This window comes from Haliotis rufescens, unplaced genomic scaffold (assembly GCF_023055435.1).
Source record: "Haliotis rufescens isolate VD_foot unplaced genomic scaffold, xgHalRufe1.0.p SCAF_1, whole genome shotgun sequence".
NCBI lineage: Eukaryota > Metazoa > Mollusca > Gastropoda > Lepetellida > Haliotidae > Haliotis > Haliotis rufescens.
Window position 1 is genome coordinate 8,966,513 of NW_025963779.1, and position 25,920 is coordinate 8,992,432.

A 25,920-nucleotide genomic window follows, 5' to 3' on the forward strand; every position below is an offset into this window, starting at 1 on the left:
TTCTGATATATGCATGTTTCATGGCAATTGCACAGCTTGACATGTGATTGTCACAATTATCTCACATCACTTGCTATGATTCACATGTCATGCCAAACCTCCAGAAAAAGTAGTCGGGAGGCATTTTTCTGTGTTTGACACAGTCCCGGTGAGGATGGAAGAAATTCCTTGATGTAAGAATCATCTATCTTCTTGTTGTTGTTGTTGTTGTCGTTGTATTGCCTCCATGTGGATATTGCCTTGTCTCCTATCATGATAAACAATATATTACGAGTATGACGAACTCATAGTACTGCCTAAAACTTGGGAGATCCGGAAGTGATCTGTGTTGGAGTCCATAGATTAAAAAATGAATGAAAGTCACAGTCTCTTGCCTTTAGGGGCGGTGGGGTACTCCAGTGGTTAAAGCTTTCGCTCATTACACCAAAGACCGGGTTTGATTCCCCATATGGGCACAATGTGTGAAGCTTGTTACTGGTGTTCCCCACCCTGATATTGCTGGAATGTTGCTAAAAGCAGTGTAAAACCACATTCTACCATGAATTTGGAAATTACTTGTTTCTGATTGGTCATTCAAGGTTGTTAAGAATAAATGAACCCCTTCTGACTGAAACAGCTGATTTGACACCCGCACCACCGTGGAAGCTAATATTTTGAGAATAATGAATAGTCATTATCAGTAGGCAAATTTATATAATTATATGTACAATTATAGGCTACAAAATGCAAAGTTGCTATAATGTTCAAAGGATATGTTGCAGTACAATTCAGATAGAAATCTACAAAAGAATGTATCTGAGGACAACAGAGAGCTATTTGGTGCTTCCTATAAGAGACTGTGACATCATATCGTTTCCATCACAATAAGCGATATGATGTCATAATAGTGGCTTGGGATGTATATCGAAACCTTTTCAAAGGCTTTCTTAGTTTTCTTTAGGGTTGCCTGCCTCATGTTAGCTTACAAAGTTGCCGTGCTACATGCTTTCAGTGCCCGGTATAAATTCGAGTGATTTATTACTGTGTTAACAAACTGCTGGAGCGTATAGAGCGCCATATTTGGTTTAGAGGTTGTTGTTGGTGATTCCATAAATTCTGATCGACACTCACTCTAAACACTGGACTCAACCCATGCTGCATCACTCAAGGTATTTGCTAACACGAAAGAGATCACGTTTTTTTTAGTCATGTTCGAGTGGAGATAAACCTACTGTGTTTTCAATGTAGAGCTAGGTCATCCATAGATGGAACAGCACTTAATTTAAAATTTGAAACCTCATGCTGCACGTTCGGTCCCAAATTCAATTGAGAGTGCTTAAGTCTTCAGGTAACTCAGTTCTACATTGAAAACATAGTATGTTTATCACACTCACTCACTCACTCACTCACTCACTCACTCACTCACTCACTCACTCACTCACTGAGAGTCAACTCAGTGAGAGTAAACTCAATGAGAGTCGACTCAATGAAAGTCAACTCAATGAGAGTCAACTCAGTGAGAGTCAACTCAATGAGAGTCAACTCAGTGAGAGTCAACTCAATGAGAGTCAACTCAGTGAGAGTCAACTCAGTGAGAGTCAACCCAATGAGTGAGTGAGTGAGTGAGAGTCAACTCAATGAGAGTCAACTCAGTGAGAGTCAACTCAACGATGATACAGTGTGTGTCCTGGTTGTCTCATGCTTGTTTCTGTAGGTGACTGAATGGGGATTGGTTGGGGACAATTGTTCTTGATTATGATTACCTCTTCAGTGTTGGAGCACCATAAAAGACCAAGATGCATTGATGATTGTATAGGTATATTGCAATCTTGGTCCATCATATATAGGTTCTCAATATGATTTCTCATATATATAAATATGTCTTCTTTGCCATAGTTTATTCTGTGAATTATATTCATGAATAAATAACACTTCTTACTGTGCACAGAAAAACATGAAAATCTGCAGTAAAAGTAAATTATTCAAGAAAATTAAACAGAAAATTAAGTAGAAACCAAATATATATGCTGAGCAAAACAAGTTAGGCATCATAAGTATTTTGGGGGATACTTTTTGGAAGTGAAAATAAAATCCCCCAAAATATTAATGATCTCAAACTTTTCTTCTTCTTATTTTATTGTCCAAAATGACAAAGGGATTGGGCACAAGTGCACCACTTATTACCCCCTCCTCCCTTATTCAGTATATAACATATTTTTATGGGAAATAGCTTAAATGAGTGAAAGTATTAAGATAACAATAAACACGAACTGTTGTTTTCGGTTTTGTAGCCATTATCATTTTGGTAACAAATACATAGTGTGTATGAGTTCCCTTAAGCTTTCATACAGGTGTGCCACAATCAAACAGACTGTAGAATGACATTCACTCCCACCGGACTTGCTTCATGTCAATATATTTGTACTAAATTGCTAATAATACCAACTACCTTTTATTCATGTGACCCGGGAGCGTGATACTATAAATCATTATATGTTTTTTTATTCCTGGAACTGGACCAGTGTGATGTTGGTAGAGTGTGTTCGTCATGCTGTATGAAATATGAATATCAAGTGCTGTCAAGTTCCAAGCACACTTTCTGTGACTGCTGGTTCCCTTGATGACTTCAACATAGTGTTAATATGTTTGTCTGGCAAGCTAGAAGAGTGAAAACAGGAAAAAGATATTGCGAAATATACAAAAATAGTTCTTGTGACTCCTTTTACTGACCATTGCAAGTGTTCATTAGCTATATTGTGTTTATTAAATTCTTCTTTGCAAACAAATTGGATTTCAGGTAGCATGATGGTTTAGTTCATTTACTTAGGATACACATCAGACGTGTGGATACAGATTGTATCTTTAGATATAACCGTATTTGTAAAAGAATTTGCTGATTAGTCGTGATTAGCAACATATCGAGCCAAAGTATATCCTGGGGATCACATACGGTATTGAAGGTGGCCCAGGTGGCCCAGTTGTCTAAGGCAACTATTTGCTGTGCAGAAACATATTGTTGTTGGTTCGAATCCCAGTTTGCCAGTTTTGTCAGCACTATACATGTGGTAAATGTCTAAGACCTACATCATTTTGGGCTTTACTCCCACATGAAGCTGACACACCATGATCATAACTGGAATACTGTTCAAAGCAGCGTTCAACCCAACTCACTCACTACTGTATTGGAGGGGCAAGAATAGCTCAGTGTTCTACCATGTCACAGCTGGCAGAGATTTCATATGCTTATGGAAAGGGTTTTGTCGCTTTCATTTCCTTCTATAGCTATGATCTTGTGTTTCCTGTATTTGCCTTGATTATCATCCTTGGTTTGACAGCACTTAATTTGTCCTCATGGGAAAACAGCTACAAGCTGTGTCACTTTAGGCTTTCTGACATTAGATAGGACTGAAGTAGTGTTGAGGGAGGGGTAAGCCAAACTCATTGGAACACTGGAAGATATATGTAGTCATATTTTGGAGACAATTTCTAATGTTGGACCTGTCTTGTTGGTTTTTTTAGTGCCACGTGTAATAATCTAGCTGTATGGCCTGTAAATATTCAAATCTGGACCAGGCAATCCAGTGATTGATATTATGAGCAATGATCCTTGCTGTAAGAGTACAAACCAATCAACCAATTCTGATCTTCTGATCCATTAAGTTGCCTCTTGTGACTGGCTTATGTCGCAGGGGATCAATTCTAACCCCCAAACCCCATGGTGTAGGTGATCAGTGACACTCAAGTCTCAGAACCATATAGTAATACTTAGTGATTGAAGTACCATCTTCCCGAGGCAAGGGAGTTAACTGACTATAAAAGTCCAGTTTCTACCTTTGCTGGAACTAGGCTGGAATTATTTAGTAATGTTTTCACTGGACTAACAAGTCTATGCATAGTCCAATCAAAATCATGTAACAAAATCAACATCCCTTTCATAAACTGCTGTGCAGATTTCGGTCGACAAAGTGCTGATACGGTTTGATGCACTTCGCGAGGTAAGACCTGTTTCATTAACAATATAGATCTTGATTATAGGTCAGATCATCTTAACTAGGCGCAGCCATTTTGCTTGAAGCAAATGCAAGTGATATGAAAGGTGGAATCTGATTGGTCAATAGGAGGAACATAGAAGAGACATCACTCGTAATAACCAAGGGTGGCGCTACAATCGAGCCCTGAAATTCCAGCCGAGGCAAGGATGGAAACTGGGCTTTTGAGGTCAGTTAACTCCCTTGCCTTGGGAAGATGTTGAAGTACGAGCTTTTGAGTTTAAGTGCATAAACTGCAGGATAAAAGAAAATATTCAACAATGTTTGATGCTGGTTAAAAATCAGACAAAAGTGTTTTTTTAATGGGGATGTTTTTGATTCAATAATCATATTTATATAACATTTGTATTTTTTTTGTCAAATCCAATGTTCAAGTGTATAGTTTCTTTCGCTGAGCAATTTATGTAACATCGTGCACTACTTTGAATGCTTGTTCAAAATGAATCATATTAGAAAAAACAATTTCAACATCATTTACAAACACATATCTAAAATTAAATATTGACACAATCTGAACATTGAAGCAAGATGCCAAGATTTCCTGTTTTTACATTTGGATATTATTCGGTACACCCACTACATATTGATCAATATATACATGTGTATATATTGTTTCTATCTTTTTCAGGTAACTGAATGACAGGTTACATTAGTTTCTGGAGGTCTTGTTTCTGGTTTTGCTCTGAGATAACTTTGCATCTCACTACTGTAGAGTGATTTCTTGAATTCATAAAAAAATGTGGAAGATGTTAAATGGACTTTTCAGCCTCCCAAAAATAGAGGAAGTACTTTTAAAGCAAAAAGGATTTCTCTCATGTTTTGTTGACTTTTTAGGTGAAAATTCCAAGAGACAGGAAATAAAGATATCCACATGATTATCAGGTTAATTTGAACTTAATTTGAAATAATATTAAACTCAAATACAAACATATCGGTAAAGATTTCTGAAAAGATCTTCTAACACTATTGTATATGAGATTGTTGAAAATTTACATAAATATATCAGACAAAATAGACTTGCACCAAGTCTCTAAGGCAATAATTATTTAAATCATAATTTCTAGATTATATAAATAATGAGAACAAGTTGTCCCTATAAAAGATTGGCATCCTTAGACTGTCCGTTTATCTAGACTTGCCTATCATAAGGATAGAATTACTACACATCCATGGGCTTATCTTTCAGTACAGACTTGGAGCAAGGCTACGGACAAAATTAAATGCTAACTTATATAATAATTAATATTAGTGACAAATTCCTTTCCACATACATAAGAAATCTCTGCCAAAAGCAGAGTCGATTGTACGATTCCTACTATCTAAATACAAAATCAAGAAATATCGTTTGAATTAAGGTTGAAATTACTATTTCTTTAGAAAAATATAACTATGCATGTTGTGGTTGGCATGGTTATCTGGGTTTGTCTGATGGTACAGATGCTGTTTGCAGGGTCAGAAGGATAACGAGGGTAATATGGAGGCAAGTTACCTCTCTCCTCCAGGATGAGACAAAAACAAAGTCTTTTCATGAAGATAATAAAATCATTTTCATATTCAAAATGTGTAATACCTTTCAATGTACTAAAACAGAAACCATGTACATACAAATGGAGTGCCATTTACGTAATGTTTCCCAGACAACTTGCCACTTGAGATGCAATGTCGTTTTTGTACTGTCTGTGCATTACAAGTAGAAATATGTTTTTTTTCTGCTCTGTCAACACTGTCTGTTCTGCTGCATAATCTATTGCCACGTATGTTAATAAACCATGCTGCGTATAACGTTGGTTATTGTTGTTCACGCTACTGTGCAGCATCAGTAGAGGGTTGTGGATATGAGCATATACTCACAGAAGGTTGAGAGAAAAACTTGAATACGTAAACAGTAATACTGGAGCTTATTGGTTTCCAAATATATTTACAGTATTGACATCTGTCTTTGACATGGACATACCAAATAGCTATTTTCACTTCATGTTCTGTAATTTGGGATTTATTTTACAACTTATATGAAACCAATTATCATAAATGTGTATTGACCCTATTGATTGTTGTGTTCATCCCAAGATGAAATGCATAGGTTGACCCAGAAATCGGTACGTACAGAACAAGATTGTGAAATCATTAGGGTAGGTGAAATGGGGTGCGTGCGTGCGTGCGTGCGTGCGTGCGTGCGTGCGTGCGCACCAGTCCACACTGATGCCGATTTATAGTGCTAGCCCACTGAGATACCATGACACAGTTTAACATGAATACCCATTCTAGACACAGTACACTGACTCCAAGACAACCAGTCCTGGTTTCAGCCCCTTAATGCTGAGCGCCAGACAGGGTAACAACAAGTACCATATTTTAACGTCCTTTAGTATGATGCGGCTGGGGATCATACCCCGGACCCTGGACCTTCCACTCTCCAGACAGACGCTCTACCACTAGACCACGGAGGAGGTCCTGTGAAATCATTAAAGGACCACACAAGATCTATGCATAACGAACAAATTATATTGGAACACACAGGATTAGGTTTACAAACTTAAAAGGCAATACAATGGATCAAACAGGTGGCAGCAGCAATAAATAACAGGCCCTATTACCTAAGTCAGTGCACCCGCAATGACCAGAATTTATCACAGTTGAATGTCTTGAGTGAGGCAGGGGCTCTGTTTTTGAATGCAGGAGTGTTTGAAGCAGGCAATTAAGCCGAGTTTTTTTTGATAGGAATCCTGTCTGCACTGGGCAAGTAGATGATGCAAGTCAGGTTGTAGAAGGCCTCAAACCCTCACCTCGCTCTTTACTTAGGTACAGCCTTCTTGAAACTGGTGCCTTGTGAAGCATCTTCAACGAGAGAGTTTGTCCTTGAAGGGAGGTAGTGATCGATTGCCCTATAATTTCTGGTTGACTCGTACCACAAAATATCTCATGGCATTTGCTCTGGACTGTTTTCAAACAGCTGTCACTAACAATCATCAGAAGTAAACTAACTTCTTTGTGAGGCATTTAGAAGTTGGATTACTAAGTAAGGATAAGATATATGGATGAACAACTTCTTTGTTAGAATTAGGAGCGACGTTTCAGTGTAGGTTCTAACACCGTTATAAAGCTTGTATGATAACGGTGTTAGAACCTACACTGCCACATAACAAGAGGCATGGTAACAGTCACAGTTTCTAGCAGTTTGCAATACTGTTTCAACTACACATAGTTACAGCTAAAACAAATTAGGGTTTGTTTTCATTCAGTGAGACACTGGTAGACACTCATTGGCTTTGAATGAAATGAACAGATTTTTGTGGCACCTAGAACTAAACCTTTTTCTTAAATTGAAATCTATTGAGCTTTTTACATCCGTTTCAGCTGAAAATTAGATTATGTCTCTTTTGTCATGGGAACTACAAAGGTTCTGATCCCGTTTTCATCTTCTGCATCACACAGTTGTCAAAGAAAGAAAAAAAAAGCAAGAAAATAAAAAACTCCACATGACACCTGCCATTGTGTCCACATATCAAACTGGCATAGCCTTGACGAAAGTCTCATTTTGTATGTGGTCATGAAAACACCAAAAGAAGATAATAGGATTTTTATAAAAAACTGTAAGACACTGACATGACCCAGACCAGGAAGATGGGAAGACATCACCTGCAAACTGGATTAGGGTGTTTAGCTTCCATAGAGGGCAGCACACTCAAATACCTAGCTTGTATTCATACAGCAGTAATTACATACACTTGGGTTTTCTGGGCATTTTTGTAGTCCAGTTAAATACTATGCTGCTAAAGAAATGTTAAGGACCAGCCGATCCTTATATGTTACTATAGTTAAGCTGTCATGGAATATCCCTATATTATGTCTGAAGGCTTGGTTGGTTGGTTTGTTGTTTAACGCCACACTCAGCAATATTCCAGCTGTATGACGGCTGTCTGTAAATAATCGAATCTGGACCACACAATCCAGTGATTAATATCATGAGCATCGATCCACGCAATTGGGATCGATGACATGCATCAACCAAGTCAGCAAGCCTGACCACCCGATCCCGTTAGGCGCCTTTTACGACAAGCATAGTTGCCTTTTATGGCCAGCATGGGTTGCTGAAGACCTATTCTACCCTGGATCTTCACGGGTATGTCTTAAGGCATTACAGATAACTGTAGTAATATGAAAGAATCTGGTGGTCCTTAACTTTTTTTGAGTAGTGTGCAATGTTCATAATGCATTTAGCAGGTAAGATAGTTTATATACTACTCAACCTGTGATAGGGAGAACCAGTTATGTCATTCTGTTTAAATATACACTTGACATTTTATGAGAATCAGTTTTGTGTTTCATGGAGTTGTGTAAAAGTGACAAAACCATTTCCTTAGTCAAAAGAAATCTCTACTAAAATCAGTCCATTGTACGATTCCGACTGTATCATAAGCATGTGTTTGTGAATACTTTGTGAATCCTGCACAGTTCCTCAATTTTGAACCAATCATTATTGTTGTTATTATAATTTAACTCAAGTTTTCCATGTTAGTATCTGTCTTGGTAAGACAAATAATGTATTTACTACCTTGATTGTAATTAACTCTGGGTTTGATGCCTGTCTCTTTCCATCCCCAATACATTAGTAGTTAGCTTAATAGAAGTGAGTGAGTCAGTTGGGTTTAACACCGCTTTCAGTATTCCAGTTATATCATGTCAGCCTAATGTCAGCTTAATGTGGCAGGAAAGCCGGAAGTGATGCAGGTCTTAGATCTTTACCATTTTTGTGAAACTGATGAGCACGGGTAGAACCGGGATTGGAACCCACAATCATTGGTTTCTGGCATACCCAAGGGATGCAACTCTGCACAGCAAATTGCAGCGCCTTAGATGACTGGGCCACTTGTGCCCCCTCGCTGCATAGGATGATGATGATCATCATAATCATCTTCAGCAAAATGGACAATCACAACAGACACTGTACAATCAGGGATAATGTATGCATATTAAACAAAAGGCATATGATTGGTCACAAACGTGGTTAATGTTTAAATTAGCAGTACCTGATTGATCATGAATGTGGTTGATGTGTTAATTAAATCATATTCGTGGAGCAAAAACTTATATGTTCTTATGTACCTATTTATATTTTAGTTCTGCAGTTAACAACTTCTGTAAAAGTTCTAAATACTCCTCAGAAGAGTATTTTGAGGATATAATCATGAGCTTAATTTGTAACCTTCTAGTTTTGATGGAACGATAGCGACCTGAATTGACAAGGACAGGAAAGGGCTCTTCACACTATTAAGTAACTGATAGTAGCGCCATCATGTCACTACGCAGCATGATCGTAGTGCTTCAACTGTCCAATTCCTACTTAAACTTAGATTTACAACTGCCATAGTTCAGACATATGTATTGCTTGTGAAACAGGATTACGTTGGATGTACCAGATACTCTTTTTATTAATGTCTGGAGATGGTCTCAAAGATCAGGCAGAAAATGAGTATGATTGACTGTTAGAAAAAACTTGTCTGCTACTGAGGGCTAATTCCAGAGGAAGAACTTTGAAATTTTCGATCAAGCATGTTTATCAATAATCAGTCTTTAGCTACCTATAAAGGGCTCTTTAACCAAATACGGTTGTCTTGACACAGAATGAGACAATGACTCTAGTTGGGGTATCAAGAAAGAATAGATATAAGCATTCATTATCGACCTGTAGATTTTCTCATAGCTGGAATAGTAAGAGTGAGTGAGTGAGTGAGTATGGTTTTATGCCGCTTTTAGCAATTTTACAGCAATATCACGGCGGGGGACACCGCAAATGGTTTTCACACATTGTACCCATGTCGGGAATCGAACCCGGGTTTTCGGCGTGACGAGCGAACACTTTAACCACTAGGCTACCCGACCGCCCGGATTAGTAAGAAATAACACGTCAGAAACAAAAATATTTCCACTGACTGACATAATTTTGAAAGCTTTGTAATTGAAACCATATAACCTTTTCTCAGTTTTCTCAATCACACAGACATGTGTGTATTTGATTGTCAGTCCATGTGCTGGTTTTATTCAGAAATGTGTTCTAACTTTTTCGAGAACCTTCTCGAATGATTACACTGTGCTTGTGGGTCATCAGAGGTGGGGAGACAGGGACAGTTGGTCGTTAGACTTTGTCTACTGAATAACATTCTCCTTGTTTTCTTTCAGGGTAAATCTCATCATCTGCTGACAGAAGGCAGAGAAGGTAATTGTAAATCTTTACATCCAATTATTTTTTACATGAATTCTTCATGGCTGCTCTGGGTTTGATACAAGACTTGGACTGTCCGATGTTATCCATCTTTACTTATTACAGTGTGTGAATCTTTTATGGCTGAAAAAGCTCTAATGTTGACTTGTTACTGTATGAGAGCGGATGACTGTCTGAGAAATTGCATATGTAATACAACTCCCATGTCAATACCAGTGGCTGTTATTACCATTATGATGAGGAGCTGAAAATAGCTGTGCATTTCTATGATGCTGAAGGTTCAAAACATATCATACGTCTCAATTGATGATATTATCAGTGACGGTATTCAACACATACATCACACCTGATGATATTATCAGTTATGATATGTTGAATGCCTTCCATGCCCCTAGGGGCACCTGTTAGCAACCCCTGTGTCAGGTGATAACTTACGCACAGGATGACCACAGGATGACCACAGGATGCAGAAGGTGTTACATAAATGCCTTGTGATAAGTTATTGGTATAAAAATGAATTATGATATCCCAATATGCAAGGAAGTGAATAACTTCAGGACTTTTATTGTTTACATCTCACTCGTCCAGCCAGATGGGATTCCTGGTCAGACAGAGTAGGTCCCCAGTACCCAGTGCTTGTCATGGAAACAGAGGATGGTCTAAATGTGTGTCTAGTCAGTGTGCCCTGACTGCATGGGTATTTGCACATGCTATCAACTACTGGTTTGCATGACCCACAATTAGTTATTTACAGACTATGACATTGCAGAGTGAATCATAAAACAACATTCCCTCACCCTGTCCATAGCCTTATATTTGTCTACTATCATTTACATTTCTCCCATTATGTAACTCTGTACTATAACTTATGAGGATGTTGCACATTTGAGATTGGGGAACAACATTCTGAAACTGATTTCTTTTAGAACTGGCTTCAAATCTTTTCAAATCCAGGAAACAAAAGTTCATGAAATATGTTAACTATACAGGTGGTCTGAATGCAGTGAACTTGCAGAACTAATTCTTCACAATTACCACTAGAACAGTTACTCATGAGGTTACAATCACATCAAACAGACACTTTGAAACTTCTTCTTAAGATTGTTTACTGGATAACATGATGTGAAATGCAGTATGTAGATTTACCCTAAATAAAATACTGGGGCACACTCTCAAGTTTATGTTATCTTTGAATTTATTTAAAATTCAACATAACTGAAAATACAGTGTTTCAATTTATGATAAACTGCCAATATTTTGGGGATGCAACCTGATTAATTTACTTGGTTGCACCTGGCGCAGGTGGTAAAACAGAATGAAATCATACCCTGTAATGTTGTCATATTGAGTGCATTCTCACTTGACGACAGTTGCAGCTTGTCTGAACCTTTGAAAGAAATTTCAAATTTGTACTGACAAAGTTTCTCATCACCCTTTCGTTTGCCGGACTTTGCTGAAGGGGTACGGTGTAAATTTTTTCTGCGCATAATATTCAAATTTCTTTTTTTCCAAAATATTGAACCCGCTAGAGGGGAGTGCGCATTATACACGGGTGCGCACTATACTCAAGAAAATACGGTAGTCTACCCCTGAATCAATACACCTTGACCACCATGAGTACATCAAGCATTCAGTCGCAAACTTGTCAACAATAACAGCACTGACATTCAGGAAACATTGAAACTCAGGTACAATGTACAAGATAACTATTATGTATGTTTTTTGTTTTCCCCAAAAATGTACCAAATTTTGCTGAGTAAAATGTGAAGGTTAAAAATACTCTCTCCAAATGTCAATAGTCATGAATTGCAGGTCACAGTTAAAATTTAATGAAGGTGAGTTTTTTTTATAGAGTTTGTGATAAAGGTTCTTGATAAAGGTTAAGAGTGGCAGACAAATTGACACTGCATCTACATAGGGGAGTCCATTAAACACTATCAGGTCTCAAGACAATTATCGTGACCTATGTGTGTTACCTGTAGGTGGCTAAAGTGTGACCTTTCTTTCCAAGTAACATGATTTATCCATGGTATCTTGACATAAGATTCAAGACTCCGCAAATGGAGCATTGCACTTTTCTACAGGAACCTTGGACTTTTAAGAGTCTGTATATCTGGACAAAATGTTACAAATGTTTACTTCAATCAATATTTCTTGACACATACGTTTTTATTTGACATACGTTTGTGAGTTAAAGGTCAATGTGAAACAAATATTATGATGAACAATGGTTATGTCATGCATATTGAATTAGCCTGAGATACATCTAGCGTAATAATTACTTTAAGTTTGTTTTTTTGTGTCTGGTATGAAATCTGTTTTGTTACTTTATATGGATGTGTTTTTATCATGACTATGAATGCAGAAGTTCAGACAATGCTAAGGATGATCTGTATGTGCACATTATGAGTTACCAATATACTACCTGAAAGCCTTGATGCTTATAGATAGGCCAATATAGAACATTAATAGGCAATTGTGAAGTCATGAAGAAACTGAATTCACTATAAATCTGTGGTTTTATATTTCCACTGTTGTCAATTTCTGATAAATATTTATTCCTGAGAAAGAGTTTTATTATCCCCCCGGCATATAATGCGGGGGGAAATAGCGATCAGCCAGTCTGTTTGTCCGTCCGTCTGTCTGTCTGACCGACTGTCCATCCGTAATCATTTCCTTTTCCGGGGCAGAATTTGAAAACCATTCAGTGTATTTGATCGAAACTTGGCAAATCTATCAGGCACATACTGAAGTGGTGCCTTTTGATATTTTGGGATTTTTCTAATTTTTATTTTTTTAAATTTTTATGGAATGAAGTTGGACATAGACTCAATTGGGGATGGGGTTCGTTTCCGGGGCAGAATTCGAAAACCTTTCAGTGTATTTGATCGAAACTTAGCAAATCTATCAGGCACATACTGAAGTGGTGCCTTTTGATATTTTGGGATTTTTCTAATTTTTATTTTTTTTAAATTTTTATGGAATGAAGTTGGACATAGACTCAATTGGGGATGGGGTTCGTTTCCGGGGCAGAATTCGAAAACCTTTCAGTGTATTTGATCGAAACTTAGCAAATCTATCAGGCACATACTGAAGTTGTGCCTTTTGATATTTTGGGATTTTTCTAATTTTTATTTTTTTAAATTTTTATGGAATGAAGTTGGACATAGACTCAATTGGGGATGGGGTTCGTTTCCAGGGCAGATTTAGAAAACCATTCAGTGTATTAGATCGAAACTTGGCAAAGCTATCAGGCACATACTGAAGTGATGCCTTTTGATATTTATTTTTTTACGAATTTTTATTTTTTACAATTTTTATGGAAAGTAGTTGGACCTAGACTCCATTGGGGACGGGTTCGTTTCTGGGCCAGAATTTGAAAACCATTCAGTGGGTAAACAATGTATGCTTCTAAAAGAACATTCAACTGTTGACTCATTACATACAGAATTGCACATTTACTAGTGGTTACTTTACAGACAGCTGCCGGGGGATATGTCATCTTTCCTATTACTCTTGTTTTTGTATATTAGGGTTTGACCAACGTATTACCTTATTTTCCAGACAGGCCTACCCTAACAAGAAAAGAAAAATTCTGTGTTTAATTTATTAGTTTTACCCTCCACTGTGTTGCAAAATGAAAGCATTTCTTAAATGCTTTTTCTTTACTTATAAGCAGCAGCATCCCTGCACTTGTACACAGCAGACAAAATTAACATATCGATTTTAGTTTCAACAAAATCAGTAAATGTGCAATTGTGTGACTTGATTCCTGGTCCATGCCTCCGTGGCATGGCAGGAGTACTGCTGTGCTGTGTCAGGCAACAAACACCTTTTTATGCAAATTGTGTGAGTGGCGGGTCCTACCGTTAGGGCAGGACGTACATACCCTGTTTGTGAACCCTAGCTGGTGTCATATATTCTTATAATGTCTTTTTAGATATTTTCTTCTTATAAAAACTTTTATTTCATGAGTATTGTTGATAAGGACATTCATATTAAATCAATAATATTTTTAATTTTGCATCTTGCCTCTTGGCATATTCAGCAAGGAAATATATAAATCACCAAGTTACACTGACAAGGCCTTACAAAGAAGAAAAACATAAAACTAGCTATAAAATATCAAAAAGAATTATCAATTGAGCTAAGCCCAATGGAATCTGTTTTGGCAGTTTATTCTCTGAAGTTGACATTTTATAACAACAAAGTTCAAAGTATTATGTGCACATTTTCACATGCTTGATTAAACTGTGATAAAACATTACATTTCCCAAACACATAAATGTAAGATATGTCATCCCAACCAGAACATATTTTTGTGCATTATAACAATATATACATGACAAGTTAAATGCAAAACCTTTTAACGGCACAAGACTAATGGTCCCTGACTAATCTAAAATGACTAAGCTGCACTATATGTCAAAATAAAATTATACAAACCTCCCATCATGTGTTTTCATGACGACCATCTAGCCTGCCTGTCTCCCCAAGGCCTGGTTGGGGTTGAAATGTTAGATGCTATTGATAATCACAACAAAAACATAATGGAAAACTTGGCTATATAAATATATAGACCTTGACCATGTCGCCAGGAGGCCAAACTTACATAAACACACCACAGGGAGAACGTCTTTCAGGTTTACCCACCACGGAGACCTCCATTAGGTTTTTCTGCTATGGATCCTGGAAGACTGTTGTTTTTTATTTTTTTGGCAGCAAAATGTTACTTTGTCCTCAAGACACCATTTGGTATTAAATATGTTCTCCAAAGGATTTTAACACTACTCACTCGTCCTTAAAGTGGAAAAAGCAATATTGATAAAAATCTGATAATTTTGTACATACCATATTTGATGCAATAAGTACCCTGCTCAAATAAGTGCCTTCATTTGTAGGACACATTACAAGACATGCGTTATATGAGGGATGAACAGCTTCAGAGCGTTGTTATATTTTTCTAGTTCTGTCTCTCCAATTCCCAGTCATCATTCGATTCTTGTCAGAAATTAATTGTGAGCCTGGAACATCCATGTACAGTTGTCCTCAGTGAACCAATAAGTGTCTTATATTTGCCTCATCTTCTATATTCGTTTCACAAAGTACATTCATTTATCAGTAAGAGACACAAACAAGGTTGTAAGAGAGATGCTTCTAAATTTAAACAGTCATGCAACTCGTAATGCAACTAATGCTTACAGTTTATACCACCACTACTACTACTACCACTACTACCACTACTACTACTACTACTACTACTACTACTACCTTGGTCTGGTGGTAGAGCGTCTGCCCAAAGAGCATAAGGTCCAGGGTTTGATCCCCGGCCACGTCATACCAAATGATGTTAAAAGATGCTACGTTAAAAGATGGTACTTGTTGTTACCCAGTCTGGGCATTATGGGGGTAAAACAGGGACTGTTCAGTACACTGTGTCTGAGTGGGGTATTCATGTTAAACTGCCACATGGTATCTCAGTGGGCTTGCACTATAAACTCGGCATTAGTCTGGACTAGTACAATCAGCCATTTTTCCATAATCATAAGAAATCTCTGCCAAAAGCAGTCCAATGTACAATTCTGAGTATATCATGAGCATTTGTGGTACCAGGTGGTCATGAAAATGTGAACAATTCCTCCACCACCTGTCACACCCTTCACAAACACATACAAAGGCAAGGCAAGTGTTCACCTGAAAAAAACTGTGAACCTATCGTACAAACCTAGTGAGGAATTGCATCGGACATGGTTTTGGTCACTGTGTCGATCTTTTGATTGTCCTCCACATATCTACATATCTTTTGAAAGCTCTGCTAGGGTGTTTCTTACAGAAGCCTTTTAGGGCCATTTGTTTTTTAATTTTTTTCGATACTATCTTGAAATTTCAAGATACTAAGTTGAAATTTCAAGATACTATCTTGAAATTTCAACCTACGAGCGTAGTTTCTTGAAATTTCAACTTAGTATCTTGAAATTTCAAGATAGTTTCGAATTTTTAAAAAAACAGCCAAATGGCCCTAAAAGGCTTCTGTAGAATCTTGACATTTTAAGATTATTCACTTCAAACGTATTTTACATCTCAGGATGTTAACTTATTATCTTGAAATTTCAAGATAGTATCGAAAAAAATATAAAAAAACAAATGGCCCTAAAAGGCTTCCGTAGTTTCTACAGCATTCGAATTTTTGAAAAATCATCCTGTGCATATTATGTTATATGTATTGCTGCACAATACTGAAAATATGCACGAAAGATTACTCCATTGCAATACTCCTTGATTGTCCAGCCAAATTTATTCTATGGTAAAAATTATCATGACAGTACTTTATGATTATTTCCAGCTGATCAATATTGACATAAAAAATATGTAGACAATCAGTGTCACATTGTTGATTATTGGTATATCCTGGCTTATGATAGGTAATTAATGTATTTAGTGTAATTACTGGAGTTCATTATGGAAAATGCCAATAGTTTTGTTGAAAAATCTCCTGCCACTCGGTGCTAATGACTGCAAAGTATCTCATTTCAAACACATGTTGCATGTTATGGCGCCTCATAGATCACTTGACACATTGTTCATTTTCATTAATTTTTGTGGTATTAAACCCATAATGACCATGGTTTTGTACAGAATAGAAATGAAATGAAATATCCTCTTCACAAGTTTTTATTACTTGAATAATGTAATGTATCATTTCTATGTAATGTCTAGCAATTTGATTAATAAATAATGAACTGGAATGTATATTCTTTGATAACTACATATTTTATGTACTTGGGTCCTTAATACAGTTAAATACGGTATTGTGCTTACTAAGCGAATCCAATTGTCTGAAGGTTCAAGAAAATGTTTATTCACTTTGTATGTATGATAATAAACATCATTTCATTTGTGTGTTTGTTTATATTGTCAAAAAGGAATTATAATGAATATGATTGTCATTATGTGAATGTATGGAAATCTTATTCCTACTTCACACCCTTGGAACGCTGTTTGGCGACACAGAACTTGTGATACGTTCCTATTTCTGTTGCAGAAGCTACTGTGTTTTTGTTCACCGTATAGGGTGTCCATCCTCATCTTGGTGTGAGTAAGATGGATGATAGATGAACTTACTTCCAGGTAATAGAGATAGGTGTTGCTTTCAATGGGCTCTGTCATGATTCATCACAGTGTATGTACGTCTTTGAAGGTGGTAACTGATAATGTCTGGCTTTCCGGGGGTATCAGCAGCAACAATGTTGAAAGCAAACAAGTTTTCCATCGTAAGCAGTTTTGAGTTGTACTTTTCTAAAATACATCAATTATGTTTAGTGGAAGTTTTTTTGTTAGGCAAAATTAATGTGATCATTTGTTTTATGCCCCAAATACCTGAAGGCACAAATTAATAAAAGTTTTCAATATAAGGCAATCAGTCAGTTTGCTTTGATACATGCTATCCTTTCACTTCAGGTTTACTTGCTGGAGAGAGCGTGATAGAACATATATATTCAATATGTCAATGTAACTGTCTATCTTCAGATAATAGTTTACGGGTTATTACTGATTATTTTCAAAATTGTGTTTGTATGTTTTGTTTGGCCAAATTGTGACAGGCAGATTAGGTAATTAATGTTAATCTTAAATATTTTAATGATCTATTGCAAAATATGGAAGTTAAATTTTGATAATTGCATTGGTTTTTCTTTAAAGAGGTACCACAAAGTCAGTGGCATACATGTACTCTAAAGGGGATCTGAACCATTTCGGAATTGTTTTATAAAATATAGATAACCAGCTTTGTTTATTCTGAATGGAGATTACAATCAAATATATATTTCATTAGTCTGGTCTATATGCTGTTGAAATGGGTGTTGAAATGGGATAATTGCACTAATGTTCTTACATATATTCACAGTATACTTCTCTGAGCAGAACAGTCCTTGATTTTAGCACCAGTCTGGGAAACAACCAGTACCATCTTGCTCTACGGGCAGATGCTCTATCCTATAGACAACGAAGTCGGTCAATCTCGACTATAAGTATAATGTATAAATATCAATGTAAGTAGAAATATAGACTTTCAGCTACCATCTCATTCCTGTATAATCTCCATGTACTATTTAAGTGTCACCCATGTAAAATAGGACTGAAAAACAATTTCCCAAAACAATGAAGACATACTGGCTGAATACGATTGAATTGTGTTGAGCTACAGATTCTAAGCGACACAGTCAGCAGGACCTCAGTGGTGGAGCAACTCAAGGGGTACCCTGTAACATCATGTTCACACAAAAACCTGTCCCACTCATAGCACAGCAGGGTGTATCTTGTGTAACCACCCCTGTTTCTGATCCAATTGGTGCACCTTGACCTCATGCCCAATCATCTAAGGTGCTGTGCAGAGTTACATCTCATGGTCACACCAGCAACCTATGATGGGTTTGAATCAAACTTTGGATCAATTATGCTTCTAGGTTTGTCAGCACCATACCCATGCTCTTTGATTTCACCAAAGACCTGCATCACTCCGGGCTTTCCCCCTGCATCAAGTTGACATGACATGATATAACTTGAATACTGTTCAAAGTGGCGCTAAACCCGACTTCCTCACTCCCTCCTGCTCAACCTGTGAAGATCCGGGTTAGAATCAATCTTCAGCAACCCATGCTTGTCATAAGAGGCCACTACCGGGATCGGGTTGTCAGGCTTGCTGACTTGGTTGATTCATGTCATTGTATCCCAATTGCGTAGGTCAATGCTCATGATGTCAATCACTGGATTGTCTGGACCAGACTTGATTATTTACAGACAGAAAATTGTTATTCAGGTCCAGGTTAAAACCAATATCATCCTGCCTCAGTGTTTTGATCCAAGGATGAACAGATCTTTGATCACGTGCAACAGTTCCATTTGTGTGGTACCACTGTCTCCAAATAACACTCACACACTAAGTGACCTTCAAATGTGTTACAACTGCCATTGACTCTCCAGTGTGGTGCATCCCAATAGCTCTGGCACCGTTTTTAATACTCATCAGCTGGTGATATGTTTTAAGTGCCCATTGTCATACCAGTACTATTGATGAGGTTGGAAATGATGTGACTTCTTTAATACTGTAAAGAGCGACGTTTCAGTATAGATCCTTATACCTTTGTCAAGCAATGACTTGCTTGACAGCAGTATAAGGATCTTTACCGAAACGTCGCTCTTTACAGTATTAAAGAAATTGTTATCCATAAAATTGTGTCTACCTTATTCATTATCATGTGGTCTTGGATGTTTTGGAAGGTTGTGTATGTTTATTTCCAGTTTTGGACAGGACAGCTTCAACTCTACCAATTATATACATATTGGGACTGTGATTAAAGTGGTTAAAGTGTTCGCTAGTCACGCCAAAGACCCAGGTTCGAATCCCCACATGGGTACTATATGTGAAGCCCACTTATGGTGTCCCCCGCCGTGATATTGCTGGAATATTGCTAAAAGCTGTGTTAAACCACACTCACTCACTCATATCCATATCAGTGACATTTGTGTATTAATATACCTCTTCCAGAGCATACATCATTATTTGTATGCAGTAACATCCATTGAAGGGCATGTCTGCATACAAAATGTTGTAATGAACACAAAGGCTTGTTACCAGGTGCTACTGGTATGTCAGGACATGCTTACCCTTTTCTTGAACACCTGGTGTCATCACTGATTTTCAGTGATCTATTTATATATTTTTCACTACAGTTTTGCCTTTTACACCCAATGGAATCTGTTTCGACAGGGTTTTATATTTTTAGTAAAAAAGCAGCAAAACTTGAATCCATTATGGCCACTAAGCTATGAAACCGATGTCCAATATCATTAAGGTCCCCATAGACATTGTGAGTAAAAAGATAAAGTTGTTCCTTTGACTGTTAGTTCAAACTTGAATCAAATATGAACGCCAATCGCAAACTTGATTAACTCAGATATAGAAGTTGTACTTACAAAGATCCAGCATTTCCAACTGATAGCTCTGAAGAAAAAAGTTTCTTTAGAGGTTTGCTCTTGAAAAAGGAAACTCAAACTTGATTCCAAAATGGCAACCAAACCACTTGATGTAAAGTAATAGTTTTCTGAAACTTGATTAAAGTCTACATAGACATTACATTCACAAAGCGTCATGTTTTTTGAATGATTGTTTTGAAGTAGAAGAACTCTGAAATTATTACATCTGAAAAACAGTAATTGAAATGTGAGTACAAGATGGCTGTCAAATCATGAGACCAATAGATTTCTCAAACTTGATTAATGTCTACATGGACGTTGTGTTAAAAAGCTGAAGCTGTTTCTGATAGCTCGTACTCAAGAAGGCTTTAAAGGCATAGACCCACATATGATGTTCAAACTTTTATACAATATATAGATGACGAACCAGGTGACCATGCTATGGCATTTCTTTTCACGTTTGACTAAGGCCTTTCTGGACATATCCTTGAAGTACCAATATGATTTTTGTTCCATTTAGTGACCAGCTCATATTGAAAATTAGATTTAAGGGTTTTGAAATGCTGGTATCTATTTTCAGAGGCCAGCCAGGCTGGGATTAAATGGGCCTATTTTGCACCTACTTTTTCACCATTTCATAGTTTTTAAGCGCTATTTTGACTTTTACGCCCAGTGGAATCTGTTTTGGCAGATAATCGAGAATGGATATTGATGTTGATGTTTTATATTTCTCTGTTATTCTGTTGAGACTCTTTGCTATACAAGTTAATATTTGTTTTCAGAATCTTTTCAAATAGGATCATTATGTTATCTGAAACTTCAGCATGAAAAACTTATTGTCTTTGGACGAAATATTAATTGAGAGTTAAAAAACATAAATCAAGACAATATTAAAGAATAGTGCTCAAGAAATTATATTTATGTGTTCTTGATAATACAGCAAATGATATTTCATGCAATGAGATCCAAAGGACATAATATAAAATATCCCAATAGAGATAGATTATGTTACTAAATATATATCTTGTACGACATAACCTGGCAAAATAAATGTATTGAGGAATACTTTTTGTTTAATGACCATAATCTTTGCACAGTGCAGAGTAAAAAAATGTCTCACATAAACATAATTTGTTTTCCATATCAAGGTTAGAGAAAATAGAAATATTCTTCAAAATCTGATCCTACAACATTTATGTGGCCTATTTAGTTGTCTAGTAAACAAATCCAGGGATATCTATTTTCAGACTCTAGTGGTTTTTTTAGCATTACTAGATTTGGGGAGAATGTATTGTCATCTGGCTTAGGACTGACTGGTTAGTGGCAGCGGTTGTGGGTTCTTGTGAACCTTTTATCTTTAAAGCAATTCTGAAGGTTCTAAGGAGACATTGGTTTGGACTGAGGCAATGCCATTTGTCATGCCAGGAAGCAATGATCATGGGTTCAAATCCCTCATTTGTCCTTATGAAGATCCTTTGTCATTGTACCAGCATATCTGCACATGCCATACTTTGTTGTCTTCCCTGCCATGTTGAAATAAGGTTTTAAGCAGTGCTAAATGCAGTTCACTTACTATTTCACTCACAATTTCTTTGGGAAGTGTACCATCCAGAGTAACAGGGTATCACTGTACATTACCCTGAAATATCTGGCTCCTTCCCACTCTTCTCTCTCTCTCTCTTACCTCCACTTCTCTCTTTCCCTCTCTTTTCCACCCCTCTTCCATTCCTTCCTGTCTTACCTGCTCTTCCCATCTCATCTCATTCCTCCCTTTCTTCTCAAGTACTCCCCACTCCTTTCCCATTCCTCACTTCTGCTCCTTCCCACTCCTTCCTGCTCATCCCCTCTCCTCCCCACTCCTTTCCATTCCTCCCCTCTCTGCTCCTTCCCACTCTTACTTGCTCTTCTCCTCTCCTCCCCAATCCTTTCCCATTCCCCGATCCTCCTCTCTGCTCCTTCCCACTCTTACCTGCTCTTCCCATCTCTTCCCCACTCTTTTCATTCCTCCTTCATCCGTCTCTAACCTGCTCTTCCACTCTCATCCCCACTCCTCTCATTCCTGCTTCCAGCTCCTTCCCACTCTTGCCTGTTCTTTCCCTATCCTCCCCACTCTTTTCATTCATCAGCTTCCCACTCTTACCTGCTCTTCTCCTCTCCTCCCATCTCCTATCATTCCTCCCCTTCCTGCTCCTTCCCAATTGCCTGCTCTTACCCTTGCCGCTCCCATTCCTCCTGCTCCTTTCCGCTCATACATGCCCTTCTGCGCTCTTCCCCAATCCTTTTCCATCTTACCTACTCCTTCCTCTCTTACCTACTCTTCCCCTCTCCTCCCCACTCCTCTCATTCTTCCCTCTCTTCTCCACTCCTTTCCACTATTACCTCCTCTTCCCCTCTCCTCCCCACTCCTCTCATTCCTCCTCCTTCCTGCTCCTTCCCATGCTTACCCACTCTTCTCCTCTCCTCCCTACTCCTTTCCCATTCCTCCCCTTCTGCTCCTTCCCACTTGGTTCTCTTTCCTCCTCATTCCGCTCCTACCTGCTCTTCCCTTTTCCTCCCCACTTCTCTCCTTCCTCCTTCCTGCTCCTTCACACTATTCTCTGCTCTTAATTCCCTTCTCTTCCCCACTCCTCTCATTCCACCTTCCTGCTCCTTCCCACTCTTCCCTGCTCATCTGCTCTCCTCCCCCTCCACTCATTCCCACCCTTTCCTCCCTACTCCTCCCCATGCCTTCCGCTTCTTCTCATTCTTACCTGCTCTTCCACTCTCCTCCCCATTGCTCCCGCTCCTCACCCCTCATCAACACTCTTCTACCCTCCTCCACACACCTGCCAACTCCTCCCCTGCTCTGTCATGCTTCTCCTGACCACTCACCCTCTTCCCTCCCCTCCCCCAATTCCTCCCCACTCCCCAATCCCCCAGGTCCTCCTCTGTCCTACCTGTTCTACTCCTCTCCTCCACACTCTTCCCATTCCCTCCATGAACACCCCCACATCCTCCCTCTCCCCTCCCCTCTCCCCTCACCTCTCTTCCCTGCTCCTCTACCTAGGGGCTAGTGGGTAAGCTGGTACTTGGCTGCCACATATCCCTGTTGCCACCCACACTCATGCCTATAAACCCCACAGTCAAGGAAGGAAGTAGTTGGTGTTAATTCTATCATAGATCTATTAAATTTTTGTGAGGAAATAATACCAAAGCTTCATGGCAATGAAATAGTTGTGAGATTGTATTCTTTTCATTTCATGTGAGTGTTTCCTGTCTTGAGATGGGTTGGTTTCATTTGAACATTTGAGAAACACATTTAGTTGGTGATGGAGTACATTTGGTCTCCTTCTGTGAGGTATTAGTAGTAAATATTCTTTTATTACCTACAAATTGTAACTAAATATACAAATTGTAAAGTGTAGAGCTATAGACGTGTTAAACACCTGGCTAGTTTTACTTCAATCTTAAACATGAAACACTACAGATGTCAAGTACATGATAGGCAGGGTTGTGTTTGCTCTAAGATACAACACAGCATGCAGTTTGCTAAATATCAAATCTCCGTCTCACCTTGCTTCATCTAAGTGTAATGATTAGTAATGTGTGTGTGTGGCTGCTTGTACTAGACTGATGCCAATTTTATAGTGATGGTACTTGTTGTTACCCTGCCTGGCACTTGGCATGAAGGGGCTAAACCAAGGACTGATTTGCTTGGAGTCTGAGTTTGGTATTCATGTTAAACTGTGGCCTGTGATACACGTCACAAAACAAGTGCAACAATCTTGAACGTGACATTAAACCCCATTTCATCTCACCTCACCTCTGATCTGAACCCGAGAAGCTAAGTTTAACATCTTTGGTTGCGTCTGTTTTCCTGGTCACATATATAAGCCTACCATGGAGAGGGAATAATCAGTCGTCTTTTCACCGGTATCTGGTAAAGTTTATAAAAGGAGGGGTGGTTGTAATATATAAAGTTCAAGAGTGGGGTATAAGGGTTTTACATAGGCACGGAAGGGGGAAAAGTAGATATGTTTTTCTTTTAATTAAGTTTATGAAGGTTAGCTAGCTGTTACCAGAGACCAACATTCAGTTATAACCAGAGACCAACATTTAGCTATAACCACAGACCAACATTCAGCTATAACCAGAGACCCAACATTTAGCTATAACCAGAGACCAACATTTAGCTATAACCAGAGACCAACATTTAGCTATAACCACAGACCAACATTCAGCTGTAACAAGAGACCAGCATTCAGTTATAACCAGAGACCAACATTTAGCTATAACCAGAGACCAACATTAGGCTATTACCAAAGACCCAACATTCAGCTATAACCAGAGACCAACATTTAGCTATAACCAGAGACCAACATTCACCTATAACCAGAGACCAACATTAGGCTATTACCAAAGACCCAACATTCAGCTATAACCAGAGACCAACATTTAGCTATAACCAGAGATCAACATTCACCTATAACCAGAGACCAACATTCAGTTATAACCAGAGATCAACATTCACCTATAACCAGAGACCAACATTAGGCTATTACCAAAGACCCAACATTCAGCTATAACCAGAGACCCAACATTCAGCTATAACCAGAGACCAACATTCAGCTATAACCAGAGACCAACATTTAGCTATAACCAGAGACCAACATTCAGCTATAACCAGAGACCAACATTTAGCTATAACCACAGACCAACATTCAGCTGTAACCAGAGACAAACATTTAGCTGTAACCAGAGACCAACATTTAGCTATAACCAGAGACCCAACATTCAGCTATAACCAGAGACCAACATTTAGCTATAACCAGAGACCAACATTCAGCTGTAACCAGAGACCCAACATTCAGCTGTAACCAGAGACCAACTTTCAGCTGTAACCAGAGACAAGCATTCAGTTATAACCAGAGACCAACATTTAGCTATAACCAGAGACCCAACATTCAGCTATAACCATGCAGAGACCAACATTCAGCTGTATCCAGAGGCCAACATTCAACTGTAACCATGCAGAGACCAACATTCAGCTGTAACCAGAGACCAACATTCAGCTATAACCAGAGACCAACATTCAGCTATAACCAGAGACCAACATTCAATTGTATCCAGAGACCAACATTCCACTGTAGCTAGAGACCAACATTCAGCTGTAACCAGAGACCCAACATCAAGCTATAACGAGAGACCAACATTCAGCTATAACCAGAGACCCAACATTTAGCTATAACCAGAGACCAACATTCAGCTGTAACCAGAGACCAGCATTCAGTTATAACCAGAGACCAACATTTAGCTATAACCAGAGACCCAACATTTAGCTATAACCGGAGACCAACATTCAGCTGTAACTAGAGACCAACATTCAGCTGTAACCAGAGACAAGCATTCAGCTATAACCAGAGACCAACATTCAACTGTAACCAGAGACCAACATTCAGCTATAACCAGAGACCCAACATTCAGCTTTAACCAGAGACCAACATTCAGCTATAACCAGAGACCAACATTCAGCTGTATCCAGAAATTAACATTCAACTGTAACCATGCAGAGACCAACATTCAGCTGTAACCAGAGACCAACATTCAGCTATAACCAGAGACCAACATTCAACTGTATCCAGAGACCAACATTCAACTGTAACCAGAGACCAACATTCAGATGTAACCAGAGACCCAACATTCAGCTATAACCAGAGACCA

At 38.3% G+C, this 25,920-nt stretch overlaps 2 protein-coding genes across 2 annotated transcripts in view; both read left to right on the forward strand.

Moving 5' to 3' along the window:
• The first annotated feature begins 1,450 nt into the window (after positions 1 to 1,450).
• Positions 1,451 to 23,273, forward strand: LOC125378627 (leucine-rich repeat extensin-like protein 3). The gene is made up of 2 exons (XM_048394613.1): positions 1,451 to 1,570; positions 22,290 to 23,273. The coding sequence occupies exons 1-2, from the start codon at positions 1,451 to 1,453 to the stop codon at positions 23,271 to 23,273; spliced, it is 1,104 nt and encodes a 367-aa protein (XP_048250570.1).
• Positions 10,227 to 25,920, forward strand: part of LOC124136673 (zwei Ig domain protein zig-8-like) — a 187,158-nt gene continuing 171,464 nt past the window's right edge. Inside the window, exon 1 of the mRNA XM_048401856.1 lies at positions 10,227 to 10,242. The gene's annotated coding sequence lies outside the window, so the exon portion shown is untranslated. The remainder of the gene's footprint in view (positions 10,243 to 25,920) is intronic.

What these genes read in the sequence shown, in the direction of transcription:
- LOC125378627 (XM_048394613.1), top strand. Translation starts at nt 1,451, where the DNA reads ATGAGAGTCGACTCAATGAAAGTCAACTCAATGAGAGTCAACTCAGTG. An exon ending in ACTCAGTGAGAGTCAACTCA is followed by an intron (nt 1,571 to 22,289) that starts GTGAGAGTCAAC and finishes TCCTGCTTCCAG; the next exon opens with CTCCTTCCCACTCTTGCCTG.